This window comes from Phoxinus phoxinus (assembly GCF_949152265.1).
Source record: "Phoxinus phoxinus genome assembly, chromosome: 24".
Classification (NCBI taxonomy): Eukaryota; Metazoa; Chordata; class Actinopteri; order Cypriniformes; family Leuciscidae; genus Phoxinus; species Phoxinus phoxinus.
Window position 1 is genome coordinate 8,694,413 of NC_136899.1, and position 22,723 is coordinate 8,717,135.

The 22,723-nt window shown below is 39.0% G+C and overlaps 2 protein-coding genes across 9 annotated transcripts in view; one reads left to right on the forward strand and one right to left on the reverse strand.

Annotated features, from left to right (window-relative positions):
* Positions 1-4,985, reverse strand: part of sh3kbp1 (SH3-domain kinase binding protein 1) — a 44,517-nt gene extending 39,532 nt beyond the window's left edge. For 3 of the 7 annotated variants that reach the window (XM_079601164.1, XM_079601163.1, XM_079601162.1), the window contains exons 1-2: positions 4,953-4,985; positions 4,364-4,448 (exon numbers count right to left, since the gene is read on the reverse strand). In XM_079601164.1, the coding sequence (XP_079457290.1) occupies positions 4,364-4,448; positions 4,953-4,970 (103 nt within the window). In that variant the 5' untranslated portion in view covers positions 4,971-4,985. Of the gene's footprint in view, positions 1-1,801; positions 2,198-4,363; positions 4,449-4,952 lie in introns of those variants that run through there. The other 4 variants (XM_079601168.1, XM_079601165.1, XM_079601167.1 and 1 more) reach the window with 4 other exon arrangements.
* A 26-nt stretch (positions 4,986-5,011) lies between these two features.
* klhl24b (kelch-like family member 24b) lies at positions 5,012-21,399 on the forward strand. Of its 2 annotated transcripts, none has more exons than XM_079601169.1 (7): positions 5,012-5,227; positions 6,622-7,600; positions 9,407-9,591; positions 11,586-11,704; positions 15,705-15,893; positions 18,355-18,543; positions 19,419-21,399. In XM_079601169.1, exons 2-7 carry the CDS (start codon positions 6,681-6,683, stop codon positions 19,617-19,619), a joined length of 1,803 nt encoding a protein of 600 aa, XP_079457295.1. In that variant the 5' UTR covers positions 5,012-5,227; positions 6,622-6,680; the 3' UTR covers positions 19,620-21,399. The 2 variants fall into 2 exon arrangements, with proteins under 2 accessions (XP_079457295.1, XP_079457296.1); XM_079601170.1 differs by having other exon boundaries at positions 5,053-5,227; positions 6,653-7,600.
* The last annotated feature ends 1,324 nt before the right edge of the window (positions 21,400-22,723 follow it).

Consider the following 22,723-nt stretch of genomic DNA (forward strand, 5'->3'; position numbering starts at 1 on the left):
AACACGTATGCCTGTTGATCTAAACGCTTTGATGAATCTTGCCAAGAGATCAGAGACACGTGTGTGACGGTCTCACGCTGCTGTTTTGTCAAAGACGCCCCCCTTTTTGATGAGCTCATCATGGGATAGTGCTTAAACAGAACGGATCATAAGACGATTGTACGTCTGTTTGCGCTTCATTCAATAAGAAGTTGCTTTTAGTTTGTTAAATATAAACCATAAACGATTGTAATCCAATGCCAATGATAGGCTCAGTACGGCAGTCTTACATATGAGATTACTCTACAGTGATGACTCTGCAGATATGACTCTCATTTCCCAACGGTGTGGCATTCCTCAAAAATGTTCTGTCATCCTGTTTTATCATCAGTGTAGTATAAGAAAGGAAAACAACACCAGTGACTTTCTTTTTTGGACTGAGATGCTAAAAACAGTTTTGGCTGCAGCTGCCCAGTTATTGACTGTGATGAGCTTGTGGGCGTCAAGGGAGGCCGTGTGTTTAAAAACAAACGTACAAACAAGTCAACTTTATTTAAAGCACATAATGTGATCATACCCGAACAATCTAATGTAAGAAGCATTTGTGGCCTGTTTTGTTCCGTTTGACCAATATTATTTGCCGATATTCACACTAAATTCTACCTAAAGTCACAATGAAACGGAAGAAGTGTGATCTTTTCTTCTGTATTGTTATGTACATCTGAGTGAAACAGAGATACAAAAATGTAGGGGAGGGACTCGGTTCTAACTTTAACATTTCTCATCTCAAAGCCATTTTGATCACAAAGAAACGTTTCCTTTTTGGAAACATTCCACTGAATTTAAATGCACACTTATTAAAGTTAATATATATATAAATATAGAAAATGTGCATTGTCCATTAACAACACTGAAGGCCCTTCACACCAAGGACGATAACTTTGACGATAAAGATATCGTTTTAAAATGATAGCAGACTCCACGTCACAACTTAAGGACGCAGTGGAATGATATTGTTGGAACAACTTTTAAAATATAAAATTTTCCAGCTGATGAAAGATAAAAACATTGACAGCCAATCAGAATCCATCCATCCAGCATTTAAAGTGGCAGACAGGTATATTAATCACCAATTGGGTTAATGCCCGATACTGACAATCTATGAATATCAACCAATTAATCAGCCTGCCGATATCTGAGTCTATTACTATTTATGAATTAATATAAGCCGTAAGACCATTTTATTGAAAACTATTTTGTATTTATCATTCTGTGGAAACTAATAATTAGCCAATTAACAGACATTTCAACATGAATCTATACAATAATCAGTCGTAAATAAACAATATCGGTCGATATGTAGCCTGTTCAGAACTATTCAAGGTAATCCAAAAAGGGAAACAGATCAAATGTGATGAGCAGTTTACGTTGCATTGTTACGTCTTAATAAAATAATATGCATAATGAAAAGAGCGTTCCTGCACATCCTCATGAAACAATGTAGCAAAAGCCACATCTGTAAAGAGAAACATAACGGACAGCTGGAGGAGAGCAGGAAACCTCATAGGGAAATGAAATTCAGCTTTTAACTCTTCATGATCTTTCAGCAACAGAGAAGAGAGGGGGGGAAACATGCAAACGTGTCCACATCTTGAAATGATCAGATCTTCTTTCTATAGTTATAATAGTGCGACGGACGCATCATGCAATCACTATCAATGATATCAGTTTCATTAATGTTTTATATGACACATCAATAGCACACTGAGGTCAAGATCTAGCATAAAAATGAACGGACTTATCCCAAATATGTTGTACTCACCCATTTATGAACTTGTTTACGCGGCGTGTTTGTCTAGGATGTTTTCAATGTAGAGAAGAAAAAAAGAAATCCGCTACTTTCGGAGATGCAGCACACTGGGTCGGAAATACCTCAAATAATCACTTAAAATGAAAGCGCGACGCGGTTTCTAAGCATATTTCTTACGAATTATCCTGCCCCTCATTAAAAAGAGCAAAAAAGGGCAGGGGCAACAATGCAAGAGGGGGGAAGAGATGATGTGAATGTTGCCCCAGCCGTAAGGCGCTTCACTACAGTTTTGCCTCCGTCGCTTTACGAACTCCTCCAGCTTGCCATCACTGCGCTCACTCAGTGGCGCTCGTGAACCGAAAGTTCTCGCGAGAACTGGAAGGATGCGCTGTAATGATCGAGGCCATTGAACGGGATTTTCCGCTTTTACACAAATAAATAGGCCTACCTGGGGCCTGCAAGTCGCAGGTAATGGCTTCTAAAAACATGTTCTTGTGTTGCGAGGGCCTATGGGCTGGTTTTAAGTTTTTGTTTACTCAATACAGATCATTATAGAGCGTAGTCACCGGAGTGTAACATATTTGGTTACTTTTAAAGAACTTTAAGTGTTTGAAACTGTAGGGAGACAGTAGGGGCGCGAATGTAAACTGTAGTGTAGGCAGACAGTAGGGGCGGTGTTTGGTTTAAACGTCAGAAAACGTGCCACATTTTCCCATATTTGTCAACTAAATAGCCTACTTATTCATAAACGGTGTAAATCAATGTCAAATAGAGGGCTGTTGTTTCAACCTGTAAGACTTATAGCATTATACAGTATTATGCTTACCTCAAAATGATTGTATCTCTAAAACTCACTCCTAGGCCTGTATAAAATGTTGTGCTACATAAACTGATAAGACCTTAACCATGTTAAATAAATAATTACAGATATGGTATATTACAGCATGGATTTATTTGTAAAATATAAGGCTACAAATTAGCCCTAAATTACTATTTTTAAAACAATAATTCCAAATACCCATTTGTTATCTTGCATGCGCTTGCAAATTCCCTGTTATGCTGATTCCAAAGTCACTACTGCCACCCTGTGGTCAGTTTAGGATACAACCCGCTGTGCACTTCTGCATTTTTTGACCATCCTTAATTAATATTCAAATATAGAATAGTACTTCCGGTTCTTGTCTTATATTCTGCTTGGCTTAAGTCAGTAAATTTGCTTTGGACTCTCTCCTGGTGTGCATTAATGAGGCTTAACTGAGTGGATCTCTATAATAGGACTATTAATGCTGGAATGACTACTGATCACATAAACACACAGAGACATAGGAATGTGCTTTAGACAGCAGAAAGTGCAGTCAGCTGCTGTGCAGTAATGGTGGAAACCAAGAGAGAACAGGGACACACGATAGCAACAGAACACAAATAAGGCAGAGAGAGATAGCAGGTGAAAGCATTGAAAGAGGAGGGAAAAGGTCTGCCATCAGAATGCTTTAGGCCTCAACACGTTTCTTCTTTTTTTTGCCACAATGTGCAAACTATGGAAGCTTGTTTCTGCCACAGAATGTAAAAAACTAAATAAAAATAAACTCGGAATTCTGACTTTTTTCACTTGCACTTGCGATTTTATTACTATATCACTTTTCTCAGAAGCTATAAAGTCTGAATTGTGAGATAAAAAAGTTGCAATTATGAGAAAAAAAAGAGTCTGAATTATGAGATAAAAAGTCGCAACTACTGGTACCTTTTTTTATTTTTTTATTCCATGGCGGAAACAAGTTTCCATTGCAAACTAAAGTAGACTTTACACACCCTGACGAAGGCATGTAAAGCCGCAACGCGTAGGTGGAACTGTCACCATTTTTAATGTTTTGAGCCATCAATGAAATAAAGGCTTTTTAACTTTTTTCTACTTATTTCGAGTGCCTTGGAGTACTTGGATATATTTTGTTAATCTGAGAGAACTTCACAGTCCAAATTTAGCATTGAAGCAAAACGGTTTAGTCCTAAATGGGTGCAATTTTTTTCAAACCAATACAAATAAAAGTGTGTGGGGAAAGTGTTGTTGGTGTGTGAAGAACACCGGGTGAATTATTCTATTGTAGTTCTGAGTCAGACTCATTTGAACCTATGGCTTTCTCATACCTTCTGCTTACTGCCTCATTCATACATATAGGCTACATGTTTATACATTTTAAATATGACCTATTCTGTAAAAGCTTTTACAAAATCTTAGCTAGGTAGGGCTAAGAAAGTTATTATTTTTTCTTGGTTCTTTCAATGACTGAAATAAATTATATTTCATTTGTAAGCCTAATTTCCTTAATTTTTTATTTATTTTTATTAGAGTTCTAATAGAATGGATAAGAAGCAGTAAGGCTATATATTTTTTCAAGTTCAGTTTCATTTGAAACTTTCAACATGTCATGATTCAGTAGGCTATGTTTATGTTTGTTATGTTAGGCATTCAGAGGAAGTGATGAATACAGAAATGTATAGCCTTAGCCTATTATTAGGCCTCCATAACCGTTTAGCCTCCAGTCATTCAGAAGAAGATAGGAAGTTAAACCGCCTCACCTGCTTTCCAAATGAGCCAGACGTCACTTGTGTAAATGGTGCCTTTGGTGTTGAAAGGATTGCGAGAGAAAGAAATGTCTTGAACCTCACACAATACAATGGAAAGGAAAAAGAAACATTGTTAATGTTCAATGTTCCCCAAATTAAACATAGCTACGTGTCTTGGTTTCACAGGCTAAATTTGGCTATATTAGGCTATAGAAGTAAAAATGTTCTTACAATGTAGGAAAAAGTTACACTCTTTCTGTTCAGACTGTTAAATAAGCATAGCTACTAAGCAATGTCTTAATGAGAATGTAAAAATACTCTTGTGATTACGGTCGTTAGGGGATATCATCAGCACACAAAAACAAAAGACGTCAATTAAAAGTAGGCCTATATGTGCGTGTTGTTTATGATTGTTTACTAAAATGTGTTACTTATTTTGTATATGAATGTATTTTATAACCTTCTTTCAAACTCTTAAGAGGAAAAAAACTGACTATCTTTCCGACATGAGATTCACCTCCGCCACTCTTGTGACTGTTGAAACGTTTACAAACAATCTGTGGCCATGTGGCGTTTTGAGCACTCTGGTACTTGTAGTCACCTGCGCTTCTGCCGTCATTCTGTCAGCCTAGATGAAGACTACATTTCCCAGAACTCCCTGCGTCATCAGCTGATTGCCGCTCGTGTTTTTCGGATGTGATGATGGCAATAAAGCACCCAGCGGACCGTTTTTTCCCCAGACGTTCTTTCGGGTTCATTGCTGGAATAGAGATGACCGCCGAGGGGTAGACGAGCAGAGTTTATATGTACTGATTTTCTGACTTTAAGTAGGCTATTTAAGAGACTTCCACAACAAAGTCTTCACTTTTTAAACTGGTAAGTTTATGCTTGTTATAATATTATAGGCCTAAAGTTTATTCTATTCTATTATTTTCTGTTCAATTCTATTCTGTAACAGTTTTCTATCTATGATAATTTAAATTATATAGGTATGTAACACATTTTGTGACAATTAATTGTAAAATGTATGTATTCATAATGCACATTTATATAGCCTAAGTCCCACGTAACAAATGCAACAAAAAAACTATTTGTCTATTTTTATCTAAAATTGTTCTTACCGTGGTAGGCTATCTGTTTTTAACCGTGTTGGGGGAAAAAAGGCATAACTGCGACACAAGAATTATGGAATTTTACTAAGTTTACAGCCTGCTATAAGTTGATGTAATTTAACTTAATAATTTAATTTCATTACGATTGAATTTAATCTTAAGTTAAGTGGTATGGACACATTTTAATGATTATTTTTATCAGTCAACACGTGGTGGCAGGTCAATTTCTGAAGTATATGTTGTTGACGTTCCCCAAGTTCTTTGTTTTGATCCTCTTGTTGAATACGGAAGTGGCCGCTAGGCGGCGGCAGTACAAGAAAAGCACCATTCTGTTTTCTAAAGGTGAATTCACCTGGGGCAATGAGAGGCCATTGTGAGACAAACAAAAGGTTGTCATGACAATGTCATTTTTGTAAATTAGGCATAGATTTGTACTTTTCTGATATAAAAAAAGTTAAAATGTCATTTAACTGTTATATAAAAAAAAAAAAAAGGTTTAATACGTAATGTCTGTCATATGTTTGTCACATAACATTTACCAGCAACATGGCAACGCGTTGTGTATGTTACTGCATGGTTGATCAGCTGCTTCTTTTCCTTTTGTACATCGAGCCTGAAAAGCTGTATAGGTTATAGTTTTAAACTTGTTTTCAGTTAGGCTAATACAGCATATTTTTATATTAAAGTCGGCATGAAATCAAAATTGACCCTGTTTACTTTGTTAGTGGATATTACTAGTCTTGTGGTAAACAATTAATCCGTGCAAGTTCATACACAGAAAAAAAATAGTTTGCCGAAGTTATCTTTAATCAAAGTCTGAAAAGTTACTTCCGGGTCTGGAATCGTTCTTTTTCTGATGACATAGGCTTGACGGCTTGGGTTGGTTAAACGCTTAACCACTCCCTCAAACCGTTACTCTGCTATGGGCGAGAGATGGAGAGGAGGAGCGCTAAAGTAAAACCCTGCCCTCTGTTCAATATTCCGTTTCACTCGGAAATGCGTCACAACACTTGAGAAAAGTCGTTTGCAACTTCCGGTTCACGCGGACTTAAGTTACAAAAGCAATGATTCAGAAATGTGTATCATTGTAATTTGTATATGCTTATAACGAGTTGATGGATTTCCTGATTAAAATAATATTTCTCTTTTTCATTTCAGCTGACACATAATTTTCTTCAATTGTCTACAGGGCCTCTGGCCTCACTGGTCTAATAGCAATGGTACTTATTCTGGGCAGAAGACTGAACCGGGAGGACTCTGGAGTCCGTGAGTCTCCAGCAGTTAAGAGAAAGGTTCTGGAAATGGACAACAAGTCCGTCGGTAATCATGATGTGTTCGATTTCACCTCTGGCCCGTGCCACTCTGAGAGCATTCTGCAGATGTTTAACGAGTTCCGTGATGGCCGAATGTTCACGGACGTGGTGATCAGCGTTGAGGGTCGTGAGTTCCCATGCCACCGCGCCGTGTTGTCAGCTTGCAGCAGCTATTTCCGTGCAATGTTCTGCAATGACCACCGTGAGAGCCGTGAGATGTTGGTGGAGATCAACGGCATCCGTGTCGAAGCCATGGACACCTTCCTACAGTACGTCTACACTGGACGTGCCCGCATCACCACAGACAACGTGCAATTCCTCTTTGAGACCTCCTGCCTCTTCCAGATCAGCACTCTCCGTGATGCCTGTGCCAAGTTCTTGGAGGACCAACTTGACCCATGCAACTGCCTGGGCATCCAGCGTTTTGCCGACGCGCACTCCCTCAAGCAACTGGCCAGCCGCTGCCGTTCTTACGCGCTGCAGAGCTTCGCCGACGTGGCCCTGCATGAAGAATTCTTGGACTTGCGTAAGGAAGAACTGGAGGAGTACATCGCTAGCGACGAGCTAGTCATTGGAAAGGAGGAGACTGTGTTTGAAGCAGTGGTTCGTTGGGTGTACTACGATGTGGACCACCGCAAAATCGTGCTCAAAGACCTTCTCAACCACGTCCGCCTGCCCCTGCTGCATCCAAATTATTTCGTACAGACGGTAGAAGGTGACCAGTTGATCCAAAATGCACCGGAGTGCTATCAGCTTCTGCACGAAGCCAGACGCTATCATGTGTTGGGCAACGAAATGATGTCGCCTAGAACCCGTCCACGCAGGTATTTCTAGCAACATTTCCTGCGCTAATAATGTACTCTTATTCAAGCAACATATTAATCCAAGTCTCAATCTTTACACACTAAATGCACCAAGCAGTTTAAACTGTGTAAGATGGACCAGTAATTGCAGGAAAGAGAAGAGTCTTTTATACCTGGCGTGAACTGTTTGTCTAGTTCACTCAAGTCACTATCAAAGAGTTTGTTTACTAGGACTTGACTTCAAATTATTGGCTACCCAGGAACATCAAGCAAATGGGAGTTTACTAGTTATTTGTAGTTGTCTAGCTTGGTTAAAAGTAAAACACGTTCTACTATGTCCTTAAAGATCCCAGAGACTTCTGGAACCTTTTTCAGAAAGGCTACATTATAGATTCAGTCATCCTCGAAACACGAAGGCATGATTCAACAAGTAACTTAGGCTTGTTTTTTTTATAGCTTCGCACTTCATAGTTGATCATTGGAAACCCAATGCTCTAATTTATGGATATGGAACAATCCGAGCCACACTGTAAGTACAGTGAGATGGAGCAAGAAGAGACGGCCCCTTCAGGCCCACTTCGCAGCGCACTGAGGGAAAAAAAGTCTCAGCGGGGCTTGCCCGTACACATTCTTCCTTCACAAGCTTCATAACACACAAACACCTGAGTTTCAAAACCTGTTGACCTGATCCTGCTTGCAGCGTGCGCTCTGTTTTTGTTATGTCTGGAGGAGCATGGGGTGAGAGAGCAGGGGGAGGGGAAATGCACACTTCTGTTTTTCTCAGAGCCAAATGTATAGTGACCTGGAATCTGCCTGAACGTGATTTGCTGAAGGAACCACCAAAGTTACAGGGCTTATTTATTAACAGTCTCATTATAGACTGCTTGAAGAAAGGTGTAGCACAGCCATTAGGATAAATGCAGCCCAAGTCTCACGCAACCAGCTAAACTGACAAAAGTGTGCTATATATTCATCCAAGACAATGCAAGGGTGCTTTTTCAACTCCATGTACCTTTGTTATTCCTTGGTTTGGTTATTTTTGTTTATTTTTTTTACTTTCAAAACACCATTTCAGCTTCAGCATACTGTGTTAGAGTTTTCAGAGGGGGGTCGTCTTATAATTGGCAGAAAGTTGTAGTTCCACCTTCTGTTTCCAGGCAGATTTGCAATTGTTCTTAAATTTGAATTATGAGATGGGGCCTTGCTGATCTCCACCAGTTATTTTCAGGGAATTATGTGGGTGCGGTACATTTACACTAATTACATCACGCATGAAAGACTGATCAGATTTTTCCATGTTTGCATGAATTGACTGGGCGGCTTGCTCTATTCGTTCTAAGCTCTTTCCCCCAGAGAGGGTATTCAAAGTTCAACTCTAACTTTAGCATCTTCGCTTGAGCTTTCTCCAACCCCATGATCATTTACACAGAGAGCACAGTCTTCTAGGCAGAGGATTTCAGGGAAAAAATGGGGGAAGTTGGTTCTGGAAAAAATGTGTTTGCCTGCCGATTGGTTCTTTGAACAGAGAATGCATGTTGTGCTCTGGGCACGAGTAGACAGTGTTATTTACTGCTATTCTTAGAAATGGTTCTGTACTTTTCTCATTTCAGTGTCATTCAGTGAACAAATAGACTGAAAATGACAAGAAAACTAAATGTAAACAATGACAAGAAAACAAAATGTAAACAATGAGTCGTGCAGTACTGATAATATGATAAAATATGTGCATGCCATGTGAACACTTTATATTTTCTCTAATGTTACCAGGACTAAACGATTTACATTTGTCCATGTGTCCAAGTTTGACATCCTGTCATGTCCCTGCAGGTCTACAGGATTCTCTGAGGTCATTGTGGTAGTTGGAGGATGTGAGAGAATTGGAGGTTTCAACCTGCCGTACACTGAGTGCTATGATCCTGTTACTGGGGAATGGAAATCCTTAGCCAAACTCCCAGAATTCACCAAGTCAGAGTATGCTGTGTGTGCCCTCAGGAACGACATTTTGGTCTCAGGTAATCATGTATATTTAACATTCTTGAGCTCTAAATTGTTTTGTTGGCAATTGTCGTCAGACTTGACTTGGTTTTCTTCCCTGTGTTGTTTAGGATTTTTAGGCAAGGTATATCAAAGGCCTTGTTCCTTTTTAAATGCCAGTAGCCTTTTGTTTACATCACATCCAGGATGATTGCTAATGCTAGCATTATGGAGAGAGGGGCATTCTCATTCTAGAATTTGTTTGGATAAAATGTTTTCTAAATTTTAAATAAATAACTAAATCTTATAAGTGCAAGATGAGCTATTATTATTTTTGGTCTAACATAGAAAAACTATACATTTTGAATGCGTATATCTGCTAATTTTGTAATTAGTGGTACATTAGCATAATAATGACATTAAAGCTAACAGACATGGACACCAACTCACAAAACTTGATTTTTGATTTTGTGGGGTCTTTAATATGTGGATTACTAACTGTAAATGCAAGATATTATTTAGAAATGTTTAATTGCTGTATTGTGTTTTTTTTCTTTTTCGTTTTTTATACGCTGTCCATCTGTCAATTATCCGTATCCTCTGTCTTAATTTCTCAATTATTGTCAGTTTGATGTTCATCTTTTGGCTGGTTTAGTCTGCAGGGGTTTGTTAGACACAGCAGAGCTCCACACATTACAGAGCAGCTCACTTTGAACAGTGAGCAGGTTCAGCAAAAAAAGACTGTCAGACATTATTAAAAGAGACAGCTATCTCATGAGAAAAGAGTGTTAGAGAGAGAGTGAGAGTGGGGGGCTAGAATCCTGAGTGATCAGTTTACATTCTGCATGTGCCAAGCGCTCACGTGTTTCCAAGAGAACAGATCTGCTAGTTAACGCTTCTCTCTCTCTCTCTAGTTTCAACCTCTTTAAGTTCAATCCTTCCCCAAATATTTTGTTCTACTCCTCCTTTGAAGTTTGTTTAGTAAGCCAGGGCCAGGCAGGCTTTTCCAAGGCAGAAAGCCTATGTGTTACTCAAGACTAAGATATGCAAGTCAGAAAATAATGGAAACTGATAGAAAGATGAGCTTCAGGTTGAGCAGCTTTGCTGAGTCCAGTGTGTTCTTTCCACCCTGGTGCTTCCTGAAGAACTGGAAAAGTTTTGTAGATTACTACCTTCTGTTAGCACAATAACACAGATGCACGCATGTTAACCGATACACTAGCAACCAAATGTTTGGTCATACCCACCTGCTCAGTCTTTATTACTATTTTTACATTGTGTTATTGTAGTAAAGTCACTCAAACTATGAAATAACACAAATGGAATTATGTACAGTAGTGGCTAAATGAATGTTTCACGAATCAAACCTACTTTATAGTTTTAGTTCTTCAATGTAGCCACACGTTGTCTAGATTACAGTTGAGGGCTGAGTTTCCCCTAAAGCATTGTGAGCCAAGTTGATCTTAGAGACCATTGGTGGCAATAGTTCTACGATCTACTTACTATGATTTTGCGAAACACAGCCCTGGGCAGTTTCTCAACCAACTTCATGAGGTTCATCCTAGGATGCTTTTTAAACGGTAGCATGCCGGATGCTTATTGGCGGATTTCTCTTCACTATCTGGTGTAAGAGATGCATTTATTTTATACAAAACCCATTTCAAACTTTAAGTATTAAAGGATTTTAAGATGGTGAGAAACATAAATTCAGTCACGCTCAAACTTGTGACTGGTAGTGTATATGCTAATAATGTATTATGGTTTATTCATTGCATTGCACATTTGTTTTCATAAATATATGACTCTGGTCTAATTATGTTGCCTCACCGGAATTATCTCATAACTGGGACATCCACAATTGTGTTTTTTATTATTTACATAATGTGTTTATATGAGATAAGATAAGAAACAAGGAACATTCAATAAAATTGTTTCATGGGTCATTTACCTTTTCACATTGTTGCAAGGATTATAATCAGTGTGTGACGGCACATGCAAGAATGGTGGTGACCAATTGGTGCTGTAATTTCAGGAGGTAGAATCAACAGCAGGGATGTCTGGATGTACAACTCCCAGCTCAACATCTGGATCAGGGTTGCCTCCTTAAACAAGGGTCGCTGGAGACACAAAATGGCTGTCTTGTTAGGAAAGGTGAGTTGAACGACTTCCACATTCATACACTAACCAATAGCCCACTAGATGCCCCTAACTGGAGACATGTGATGTGGGAAACCTCTTCTGGTAGATAACATGGTCAGGTTGCTTCACATGCCCTCAACTATGAACAAAAATATACAAGTACTCAAATGTGAAAAACTTGAACAAGACTAGATTTATTACCAGTTGACTTGTAGCAAAGATAAACATTGTTTGCGCCAACCACAGTGTGTTGTGTTTTGTGAATTATTGGCTGCTGAGAGCATGAAACCATCAAGCCATTCAAGAGACATTTAGAAACCAATAATAAACCAATACGTTCCAGTGTTTAACTTTTAAGGGCGGCCTTTTCTGCCTTTTCAATGAGTCCCATGAATTAAAGTCTTGGCTTTAGTCATGCCACAGAAAGAAGACATTGATTTCCTATTTTGATGATGGCCTGTGGTTTACATACCTCTAACCATGATGAATATGTCCCACATATAGAAATGGGTGTTGGACTATCTTCATCCGTATTTAGTTTTCAAATATCTTCCAACCCTTATAATTGATTGCCTGCTTGTCATTTACTGCTCTTTGTCTTGTGCTCAGTTCCTCTATCACTTTCAAAGTCTCGATTTGTCCTTCTTTTCCTGCTTGAAACTTGTTTTCATTAAACATTGTTTTCATTAAACAATGACATAATTCATTTTTAACTTCTCCCTTGGAGCTGGTTTGCTTACACTGCATTTTTTTTATATAATCAGTAACTGACTTTGAACATAAGGGCGCTGTCAAAAGAGTTTGGATCTGTATACTTCACTTGATATTGCATCACTCATGAGGCTGTTTTCAACATTTCTTTACTAACGTAATCGGCTCCAGAAATCTGATTTACTTTGGCAGGGGGTTAAATAGCTTTGTTCTCTCCTGTTTGCGAAAGATCTGATGCATTTTATGTAATCGCTGAGGAACTGGCTCAAACGTTCAATAAATGAAAAGTGTCTTGTTGTTAATGGAATGAACTGAGCCAACAAAAGCTACTTGTGTAATCACTATTTAACATGCACTGTAAGTTATAGCCAACTGTCTGCATGAACGCCTCTTTCTCTTGGTTTGTTTGTTTTGATGCTTTGTATTGTGGCTTGTTCAGATATGTCCTCCCAGCTTCCTGTCTCTGGGTGTCTGCTCTAGTCTCTCCAACTCTTTGTGTTTCAGGCCCATGCTAGTTTTGGACTCATTTGACCCCGAAAGATCATTTGGGTTTGTTTTTGAGCAGCAACTCCTTCAGACATATGGATTGTTTGACTGCAGTTGGATTTATTGGTTGTGAAAGATTCACGACTGACAGATAGAATCTAATCAACTGAAGTCAAAACACTGAGTCTAGAAAAATGAAATGCATGACCACAGGGTTAAGCTGCAATAATCTGATGTGAGCCCTTTTGACACTGGTTAGATATATACTGTATGTGATTTTTGTGTATGATATAAAATTATAATTAACATTTAAATGAGAGAGAATGACTCGCATTCTCACACCCTGTCGGCATATATTAGCCTTTTACTTACCCACACACCGAACAGGAAATCTAATTCCTCTGAAGACATTTTATAATTCCTTTATAATGATTTTTATAGCTGTTTGTTGATATAACATCTTATCAGTCACAGGGGTGATAGGACCGTCTCAATAACATGAGTCTGAACAAAGAGCTCATCAGAAAGCACATTGGTTTGTTTTTCGTAAGTGATGTATTGCCCCTCTGTGTTTGAGCAGGTTCATGCGCCACCACTGGTTAAACCGGTTTTCTTGGTGTTCCATTAAGGGAAACATGTTTACCTTCTTCTTTTTACCAGAATTGAGCCACGAGGCAGGAGAAAGAGACAAACTCTTCAGGGGTTTTGCGGTCCTCGTGTTTTCATTTGAGAGTGAGCGAGAAATTCCTCAATCTCTTCAGGGACTTACACAAACAAGAGTGATTGAGTGATGCGTTACAACACAGAACTGTCAACGAATTGCATTTAGAGAGGTCATGTTTTTGCAGCGGTGATGTTATGATCTGTTGGATGCTGTGCTGTCAATAAGTCTTACATCGACTGTGATTAATAACCAGGTTATGCAAATACCTTGAACGGTGGTTTTTAACGGTCTTAAATGATTTAAATTGAACCTGATAGGCACACATACATTTCCATCCGTTACCCCTATTTTGCATGAAACACATTTAGTGTTTCTGCCGACTTATTCGATAAGGGCATGTCTGTTTATGTCTTGACATCAAAACTAGAGAAAACCTTGATGTGTAAAGAAGGGTTTCTTGCATTGTCAGGTTTTTGTAATGAGCTGATTTTTGTGTTTGAAAATCTTGGAAGAAAAAACAAATACATTGTACAAATACACATGCGCACTTCAGGATCTCGGCTGATTGGACACTGGATTTCTTGGAAGTAGTCAAGGAAATTGACATTCAGAACTTTTACATATAACTAGGTTTTTATTTTATTTAATTTTTTCATTTGTCATTGACCCTGCTAGGAAAAGTTACTCAAAGTACAGTAAACCTGCTGCAGCCTGTCTACTCCAGAGTAAACCAGGAGATTCTAACCACTGGCACAGTCAGATGTGCTACATTATGTTCACCTCATGACTATTTCTAATGTGTCCTGCAAATGGACATTTGTCGTCATTTTGTCGGGATCAGGTTTGTTTAGTCCACTTATGCAATAAAACGCAGGTATAATCAGATTTGTCATGTTGCTAATGCAGTGGTAGCCTTGAGGCTTCTGCGTGTGTCTGTAACAATCCCTTTGTCACTAAATCAATTTGAGAATCATGAAATGAAAGAGTAAACAGTAGTTCTTGTTTGGCAAGTTCCACATGCTCCAGATTGTTTCATCCACGGAAACGTCATGTGTACATTTCAAAACAGACAAACACAGTTTGAACTAGGGTTGGGTACCGAAACGCGGTGCCAATAGAGAACCGGTTCCGACGTAAACGGTAGTAACGAGACCGAATAAGAGCGAAAATTTCGGTGCCTGACTTTTACCGCCCCCTGTAAAACCTCTCGCGGCACGAATGTTCCAATACATAAATAAAACATCTCCAGCTAACCAGCAGAGCATTCATTTCATTCGTTTGTTAAATAAGAGACGATCTAGCGCTGAAATGTGTTTTTTAAATCAAGTGATCAAAGTGCTCGTTGCCGCTGCGACCAGTGGCGCGGATACAGTGTTTTCTCTTGTGGCTCGCGCACACCGCACTGTCTTCACTCGGACGCGGCGCACGCTTCAATCCGTTGCGGAGACTCTCTATTCGTTTCCGGTGAAATCACAAAATATAATGCACACAAACGTGTCCCTGCTTGATATACAACCACTGATGAGCATAATCGGTTTTGATGAAAAAAAAAAAAAAAAAACTGTACGAATGCGGATTAGAACCCAGAACCTCTGACACGCTTGCTGCCAGTGTCTCTATAGCATGCAGTGTGTTTATCGTGCAATTTATACGCGGAAATTAGTTTTTACGTGCATATGATACGCAGTTTTCGCGCATTTGATACGCACTTCATTGCGTACACGCATCCCACACCACTATTCTACCCAAACGTATAATACACACGCACCCCACACCACTATTAAACCAACCCATGCGTATCCTATGCACATAAAAACTCATTTTCGCATATAAATTACATGATAAACGCACTGCGTGCTATAGAGACGCATTTAGTGTGATCGGGTTGCGACATCACAGATGATGATAACAGCAGCCGTTCCTCTCCGGGTAAGTCTAGGCCTATTTTAATTCCAACTGCAAATCTTAATAATTTGGCAGGGGGTGGAAACGGTGGAACACCTGAACCGTTTAAAAAATACAGAGTAGGTACTGGTATCGGATAAAACCCAACCAATACCCAAAGCTTGCCTACATTACGCAACACTAAAATGGAGTATTGTGTACAGGGTCATTGCTTAAATGTAACATTTCGTGTTTTTTTTTCTACAGGTGTATGCCGTTGGTGGATACGACGGTCAGTCACGACTCAGCAGCGTCGAATGCTACGACTCTTTCTCAAACCGCTGGACAGAAGTGGCCCCAATGAAGGAGGCTGTCAGCTCGCCAGCCGTCATCAGCTGTGTCAATAAACTGTTTGTGATTGGAGGAGGACCCGATGACAACACATGCTCTGATAAGGTTTGTAGAGTCTGACGCATGGTTTTGAGGAGTAGGGTGTCTTTGAAACCACCCTGTTGTTACCTCTGCATGTCATTGTGTATTTACTGCATGTAAACATGACAGTTATTTTTGGGTCACGCTACCAGGGTGTGGTAGGCTTCGTTTTCCAGTGTAGTGATCTTGGCATTTCTCTGAACAGTGCAGTGGACCATGAACCCAGCCGCTGTAAATAAAACAGCTCTGATTATATAGTTTTACTTGAGAAATGGGCGATGTCTTTATTTGTATTCCAGTGGTGTTACTATAGTAAATCCTTATAATTCATGTCTCATTGAAGTCTGTTAGTTCTCACTTGGGACAGTTAAAGAAACAGTTCGCACAAAAATGGAAATTGTCATAATTTACTCATACTCATGTCATTCCAGACCGGAATGACCAGATATTTTGAGAAATATCAGTTTTTTTTCTGTCTTTCTTTTGTCCAAATTGTATTGTATGGACAAAAACAGCATTCTTCAATTTAAGTAGCTTATCTTATTTGGTGTTAGCCTGGGTTTCCCCATACTGCCTTTGCGCAGCGCGATTTTATTCACGCTGAAAGGCAGTCTGGAGACCACGGACCAGATTTTCGCCTCGTTTAGGGAACCAATCACAGAACGGGGAGGGAGCAGCAAGACGATGACGACATGCGACACAACTAAGCAGTTTGTTTATATCTATGGATTCAACATGGCAGCAGACGCGATTCACGCGAAGCTACCTTTTGATGCAGCCTTAGATATTGTTCTAAGTAGTTTAGAACGCAAGTTTATTTTGAAAAAAGAGCAGCTTTTGGCGTCTCTACATACGTCGTCTGGTATAATGGAAACGATTGGCTATGAGCTACGTACAGGCGCATTTGATAGACATTCTTAGCATCCAATAAACGGCGCCAGGCATTCGTAAACCACGCCTCAAATACGAGAAAATGCACATGTGGTTCCCAGACCCAAGTCTCAACGAGAATTGGGTCTGGCGTTAGCCAGGCTAATTTGGTGTTCCACTGGAGAAAGAAAAAACATACAGGTTTGTCATACAGCTTTTATTTTCCGTTTATTTTATTTTAAGTTTTAGTAATTTTGTCATGTGCTTTTGTCATTTTTATTACCGGTAGCTTGAATTCATTTTTATTTCAGTTCAAGTTTGTTATTTCAGTACTTTAACTTCAACTTTTTATTTATTTATTTTTATCCAATTTTTTTTTTTTTTGGGGGTATTTTATTTCAATTAACAAAAATTATTTTTAATAATTTTAGGGTTTAGTTTAACAATAACAACACCGCTTTAAACTCAAGCTGAATAACTTATCAATATATAAGTGGGTTGAACCAGAGGTCATTCTACGTTTAAATGGGTTCTGCTCACGAATGACAGGATGTTTAAATATACAAAGCCCCTACAATGGTAACTACGACATTGTGGGTGACCAAAATGGCATCAATCGCCTAAACCTTGAGTTTACCAGCTGTTAGATTCCCCCTTTGTTACATGATGGCAGCTTGTTTACTCTTACACTGTGGTTACCCTGAAGAGTTTTTCCTTCATCACGGCCTGACTTTGCCTTAGCTTAGGCTTAGCTGAACAATAGATGGAAGATGCATTGAATGTGCTGCCCACTGCCCCCTAATGGAGATCAACAGTTACGACCATCTGACCTGGATCTGTCAGCCCGCTCTGATACATTCTCCAGGTGTCTCTTTGGAGAGAAACACTCAGCCGCAGATATTTCGTTGGATTTCCTTAATGCATTTCACTGGGATTCAGTGCAGGTCATGTTAGTTCTGACCTAGCTGACTTTTACTTCCAAATAAAACCACTTTGGACCCTTAATTCCACATTTGTACAGCTTGACATTTTATTTTATTTTATTTGTTGTGATGGTTGATTTGAATATTGAAGGAAACGTCCTCAGAGAATTGCATAACTTTGGAGCTTTTCCTGCTTCCTTAAAAGGAAGTTCTGTCATAGTCACGTTTCTATCCTATTAGTCTTCCAGATCATTTGTGCCCAGAGCATTCTCCTGCACAAGTGTCTGCTATTTCTAAATGTGTGATAATACCTTCCCGTCCACTATTACATACTCCACACAGAGAGGGAGATAAAAATTCACCCAGGCTTTTCTCAGGAGATATTGTGTCTGACTCTGTGTGCGATTATGTTTCCTTTTTATCAGGACACAAGATCACTGATTACTGTTTTTGTGAGTTCGTGTCCCTCCAGGGTGGTTTCATATTTTTAAGATCACAAAAATCTGTGAAGTTGTCATCAACACTCTCCTTTCAAGGATGGCGGGGGGATTATTGTATGTTTGCGGTTACGTCTGTTTTTCAGCCTGAGGAGGCAGGCTTGAATGAATAAGGCTGCTTTTGCTACCAGTTGTATAGTTAATTCCTTAAGTGAATTTAAAAATTTGAACGTCACTTTGTGTGTTTGCCCTCAGGTTCAGTGCTATGACCCTGAGTCCGACTCCTGGTTGCTAAGGGCCAACATCCCCATCGCTAAGCGCTGCATCACAGCCGTATCACTGAACAATCTCATCTATGTTGCTGGAGGCCTGACCAAATCCATCTACTGCTATGACCCCACTGTAGATTACTGGATGCATGTGGTCCACACTTTCAGCAAACAGGTACAGACTGTAATGAAGTTACGATTTGAAATGCTACAGAGCGCAAAGTGACTTGGCTTTAGAAGTGGGTTTTTTTATTTTCTCTGTTAGAGAATAAAGAGTTCTAAGACTTGAACTGAACAAACCAGTTCAACACGAATCACAACATTACAAACTATAATTTGAAGCCATAAAAAAAGAAAGAATAACAATTGATGTACAAATGAAATATGATATATATACATATAAATAAACGTATATACACATACATATAACAATTATTTACAAAATATAAATAATATACAAATATATCAATTGTTTTAGAGAGTAGGGAGAATGACGTGATTTAGTCATTTACAATACCATCGATTCCCGTTTTTGATAGTAACCGCAACATTCCTAATGGACTACTGACACAACTACTTTCGCGTTCTACTTATCGGGAGTTTCCGGTTAGAGTGTTCAGCGCACCTCCATACATGAGAATGCAGATTATCACTACGTTTTATGGATGCCAATTGATTAAAACAATGAATAATGATCTCTGTATTAATTATCTTGAGCCTGCTGAAATGTTCCTATAAATATATTATTCATTCTGAATAATAAATAGGCCATACTTCCAAACGGAAGTGTGTCACGAAGTTCAGTACAAGTGCTCCATTGGTAAGTATTGCGAGTAGTGTAGTTCTTCATCGGGAAAACGATAAATGTAAAAATATCGAAATCGCACTGACTTACGGCATCTACAGAAGTATATATTAGTCCATTTAACCACCTTAGATCTGTCTTGAAATGTTTGTTTACACTAAAAATGTTTCTCTGTGGAAATGCTCTATCTGTTGCACTCAGTTGACACACGTGTGTAAACAGACCTGCATGTTTATGTTTTTCAGGAAAGTTGCGGTATGTCGGTATGTAACGGCAAGATCTATATCCTGGGTGGACGTGGTGAAACCGGCGAGGCGTCAGACACCATCCTGTGCTACGACCCATCCACGGGCATCATCACGGGCGTGGCCGCTATGCCCCGCCCCATTTCTTACCACGGCTGCGTCACCATTCACCGCTACAATGAGAAGTTCTACCATTCATGATACTAAAAAGCTCACTCACAACAGGGACGCAGATAAACTGAGCCTTATTATAGATAACGGAGCATTACGACAGGTAAGGTAGATAAGTATGGTTTGTCCCAACCCCCCTCAGTTCTCAAGCTTTGAGAGCTTTCCGTTAAACTGACAAATATACAACCCTAACTGTTTTACATTCTACTATCAGGAATCAGTTTGACAGCATCACACAGATTTTGTATAGATTTGCATACTGTTACACAAATGCTATTCTCCGATCGCACGTTCTCTGTGATCAGGGTCTTTCCCTCGGGTTACACTCCTCCATTGGGGATTAATTTTTTCCACTTTATTATTATTGTATTTTAATGTATGGTGTCAGTGGTTGTTTAAAATGGGTGAATGGTGTAATTATTTGTGACTGGTCGAGAGAGCGTTCAGTTGTGATGGATTTGTGTATATATAAGTGTGTTTGAAAAGATTCAGCCAGATGTTTGTGAGACAAAGAATACGCAGGAACCACTTTTTTGTTAAGCTCCCACATCTAATGGGTATAGTAAACAAAAATCCATCAGGCACCAAAAAGTATAGTGTTTCTTTTAATATTGCTTTACATGCATGTTTTCTGGTGATATTAAATATTTTCTGTATTTTGTAGTAGAAATTGCGGCTATCGTGACATTTATCGGGGGGGAACATGTTTGAGAAATATTCTGTCTGAACTTTTCTAGTAATGCCAGCCATATGAAGCATTACAATGTGAGTCGACTAGCCAATGTTTATTCAGTTTAATTTAGTCTACGGGAAAACATGATTTATTGCATATAATGTAGAATACAATCAGGAATGTCTTGTTTATAAGTGAATCATATATGTGCTTTCACTTTTTAAGTTATTTATTCTTGATCGAAGTCCAAAAGCCCCAACCAGGCACTTAAGTTTTAATATTTCTCAGTGTCCCGGATGTAAATATGATCCTTCTTCAGGTTTACTGTATCAGTAAGTGTTTGCAATGTTGATGCATCAGGCCAAAAGGCCAGTTCACTCTCTCAGCTCGTATAAAACTCTTCCCTTTTTTTTGTTCTTACAGTAATCTGAGCTCAGTATTTGTGCATGCAGTTCAGTGATGTAGCAGCAAAAGATTGTGTGTTTGTGTGCCAGGGATTCTAAGACTAGTGATGTCAGCTTCGTTGCCTGCTTTTGGTTAGAAGTATTGTTTCATTTTGTCAGCTGCAAGACCAGAACAACACATTGTTCATTTTACTCTGGGAATTCAATTTTACAATGCAACTGAAAGACAGAGTTGAAACCCTGCGTACAAATGCGACAACACATGGCCTTTCTTTAACCTTTTTTGGTGTGCAGTTTTACGACTTTTGTGTAAATAAATGTATAGACTAGTTGATGTGAGTTTGGTGTCTTTTGGTGAGTGCTATATAGGCTTGCTTTTTCTGATAACTTTCAGTTGCTAAAAGCCATAGACAGAATGAGAGTTTTTTATTATTTTACAAATGTTTCTTTTTGAATGAGTCCTTATAGGGTATTGAATTATATGTGCATGCCAAAAACTCGTATGTCAAAAAAAAACACCATTTGTTATGGCAAGAATGCGGCTTAAGCACTGATTACAGTGATGGTTCTGCAGAAAAAAATGCAGATTTAAGAAGATATTACCATTTTGTGCCTTTGTGGCAGAATGATACACATTTGACAACTCGCCAAAGATATGTGATAACTGAAATGTACAAGAGCTTAATGTGGTGTATATGCATACGTTTTCCTTAATAAAGCAATTTTTAGTATGGATGTTTAGTTTTTTTCTTTATTGGACCTTGAATTTCTATGAAACCACCATCTCACACTACTAACATTGTAATCAAAAGCTGTTTGCAATGAACAAATCAAACACAAGTAATTAAAATAGCTCAACACAGCATGTTTCAAGTGGTTTCCCCAAATTCAACTGAAAATGCAACTTTTAATGATTCTGCAGTCTCAAAATTATTCAACCCCCTGAATAGAATCCCTCACAACAGCACACATCTTCAAAACAGAGGTTGTCTCAACAAACAAGCACACCTCATGCAACTGATCAAGGGCTTCATTAGTTGCACCAGGTGTGCTTGAGCTAGAACACATGAAATATCTAAACTGGCTAGGTTTGTTGAGTGTTACTTTGACTGAATGTTAGAAATATGGGGGCAGAAAAAGGAAGCTATCGACAGCTGCAACAAGATTTCTGAGAAGGCAGGTTCAGAAAAATCATCGAATGACTGCAAAAGACCTGCAGCAAGACTTGGTGGCAACAAGGTTAAAGCTTGCACAGTAAGGTGCGTTCTAAACATGCCAGAACTCCAGGACGTACACCACTACTGACCCAAAAGCACAAGAAAAGTGCTCAAAGTCATATACATAAGCCACAGAAGTTTTAGAATCCTGTTCTGTGAAGCGTTGTGAACAAAAGTGGAACAGTGAAACAACTGGAACTATTGAGCCCTATGGTATAGTGCTTCACATATGCAAGGGGAACCTAAATTCCCCCTTCTTAAATTATACGTTCAACGAAGGAACCTGAATCATAAAGACCACAATATTTGTACAGCTATTGAACAGCAACCTCATTGCAATTCCCTGGTATCACTGTGGTGAGTTTTTCCAGGTAAACTAGTCCTGTTAAAAAAAGTACAAAAATCTGGTATGTTGTTTAATGTGCTTTTAAAAACTGATGGTCATGATTTAGTTGTGTTTTGGTAACACAAAGGTTTCATATTAAATCTAACTAAGTAATTATGTGAATGTGATTCTTGCCTTGCGTCATGTCTTTCAACAAAGTCTTGTTTCCTTCCAGTGTGCTGAGGGACTAAATTGAGTCACTTTGAATAAAAACCGTCGGATAACTGACAAAAACGCCACTCTAGTCAAACAAAGAGGAGAAGTGTTGAATTACAGAGACACCTGCAAATAAATGTTCTCCAACTGGAGCTACTGTTCCTGATGTCACTATACACAACACCACAAGGCAGGAACTGTAAACTGTCGCCACTGCCAACATGGGAACGTTTAATGGACATATTGACGTTGAAAATGCCAAGACGTGCCTAGATGGAATCTGGCTGCTTAAGCTATGA

What these genes read in the sequence shown, in the direction of transcription:
- klhl24b (XM_079601169.1), top strand. Translation starts at nt 6,681, where the DNA reads ATGGTACTTATTCTGGGCAGAAGACTGAACCGGGAGGACTCTGGAGTC. An exon ending in GAACGACATTTTGGTCTCAG is followed by an intron (nt 9,592 to 11,585) that starts GTAATCATGTAT and finishes CTGTAATTTCAG; the next exon opens with GAGGTAGAATCAACAGCAGG. An exon ending in ACAACACATGCTCTGATAAG is followed by an intron (nt 15,894 to 18,354) that starts GTTTGTAGAGTC and finishes GTTTGCCCTCAG; the next exon opens with GTTCAGTGCTATGACCCTGA.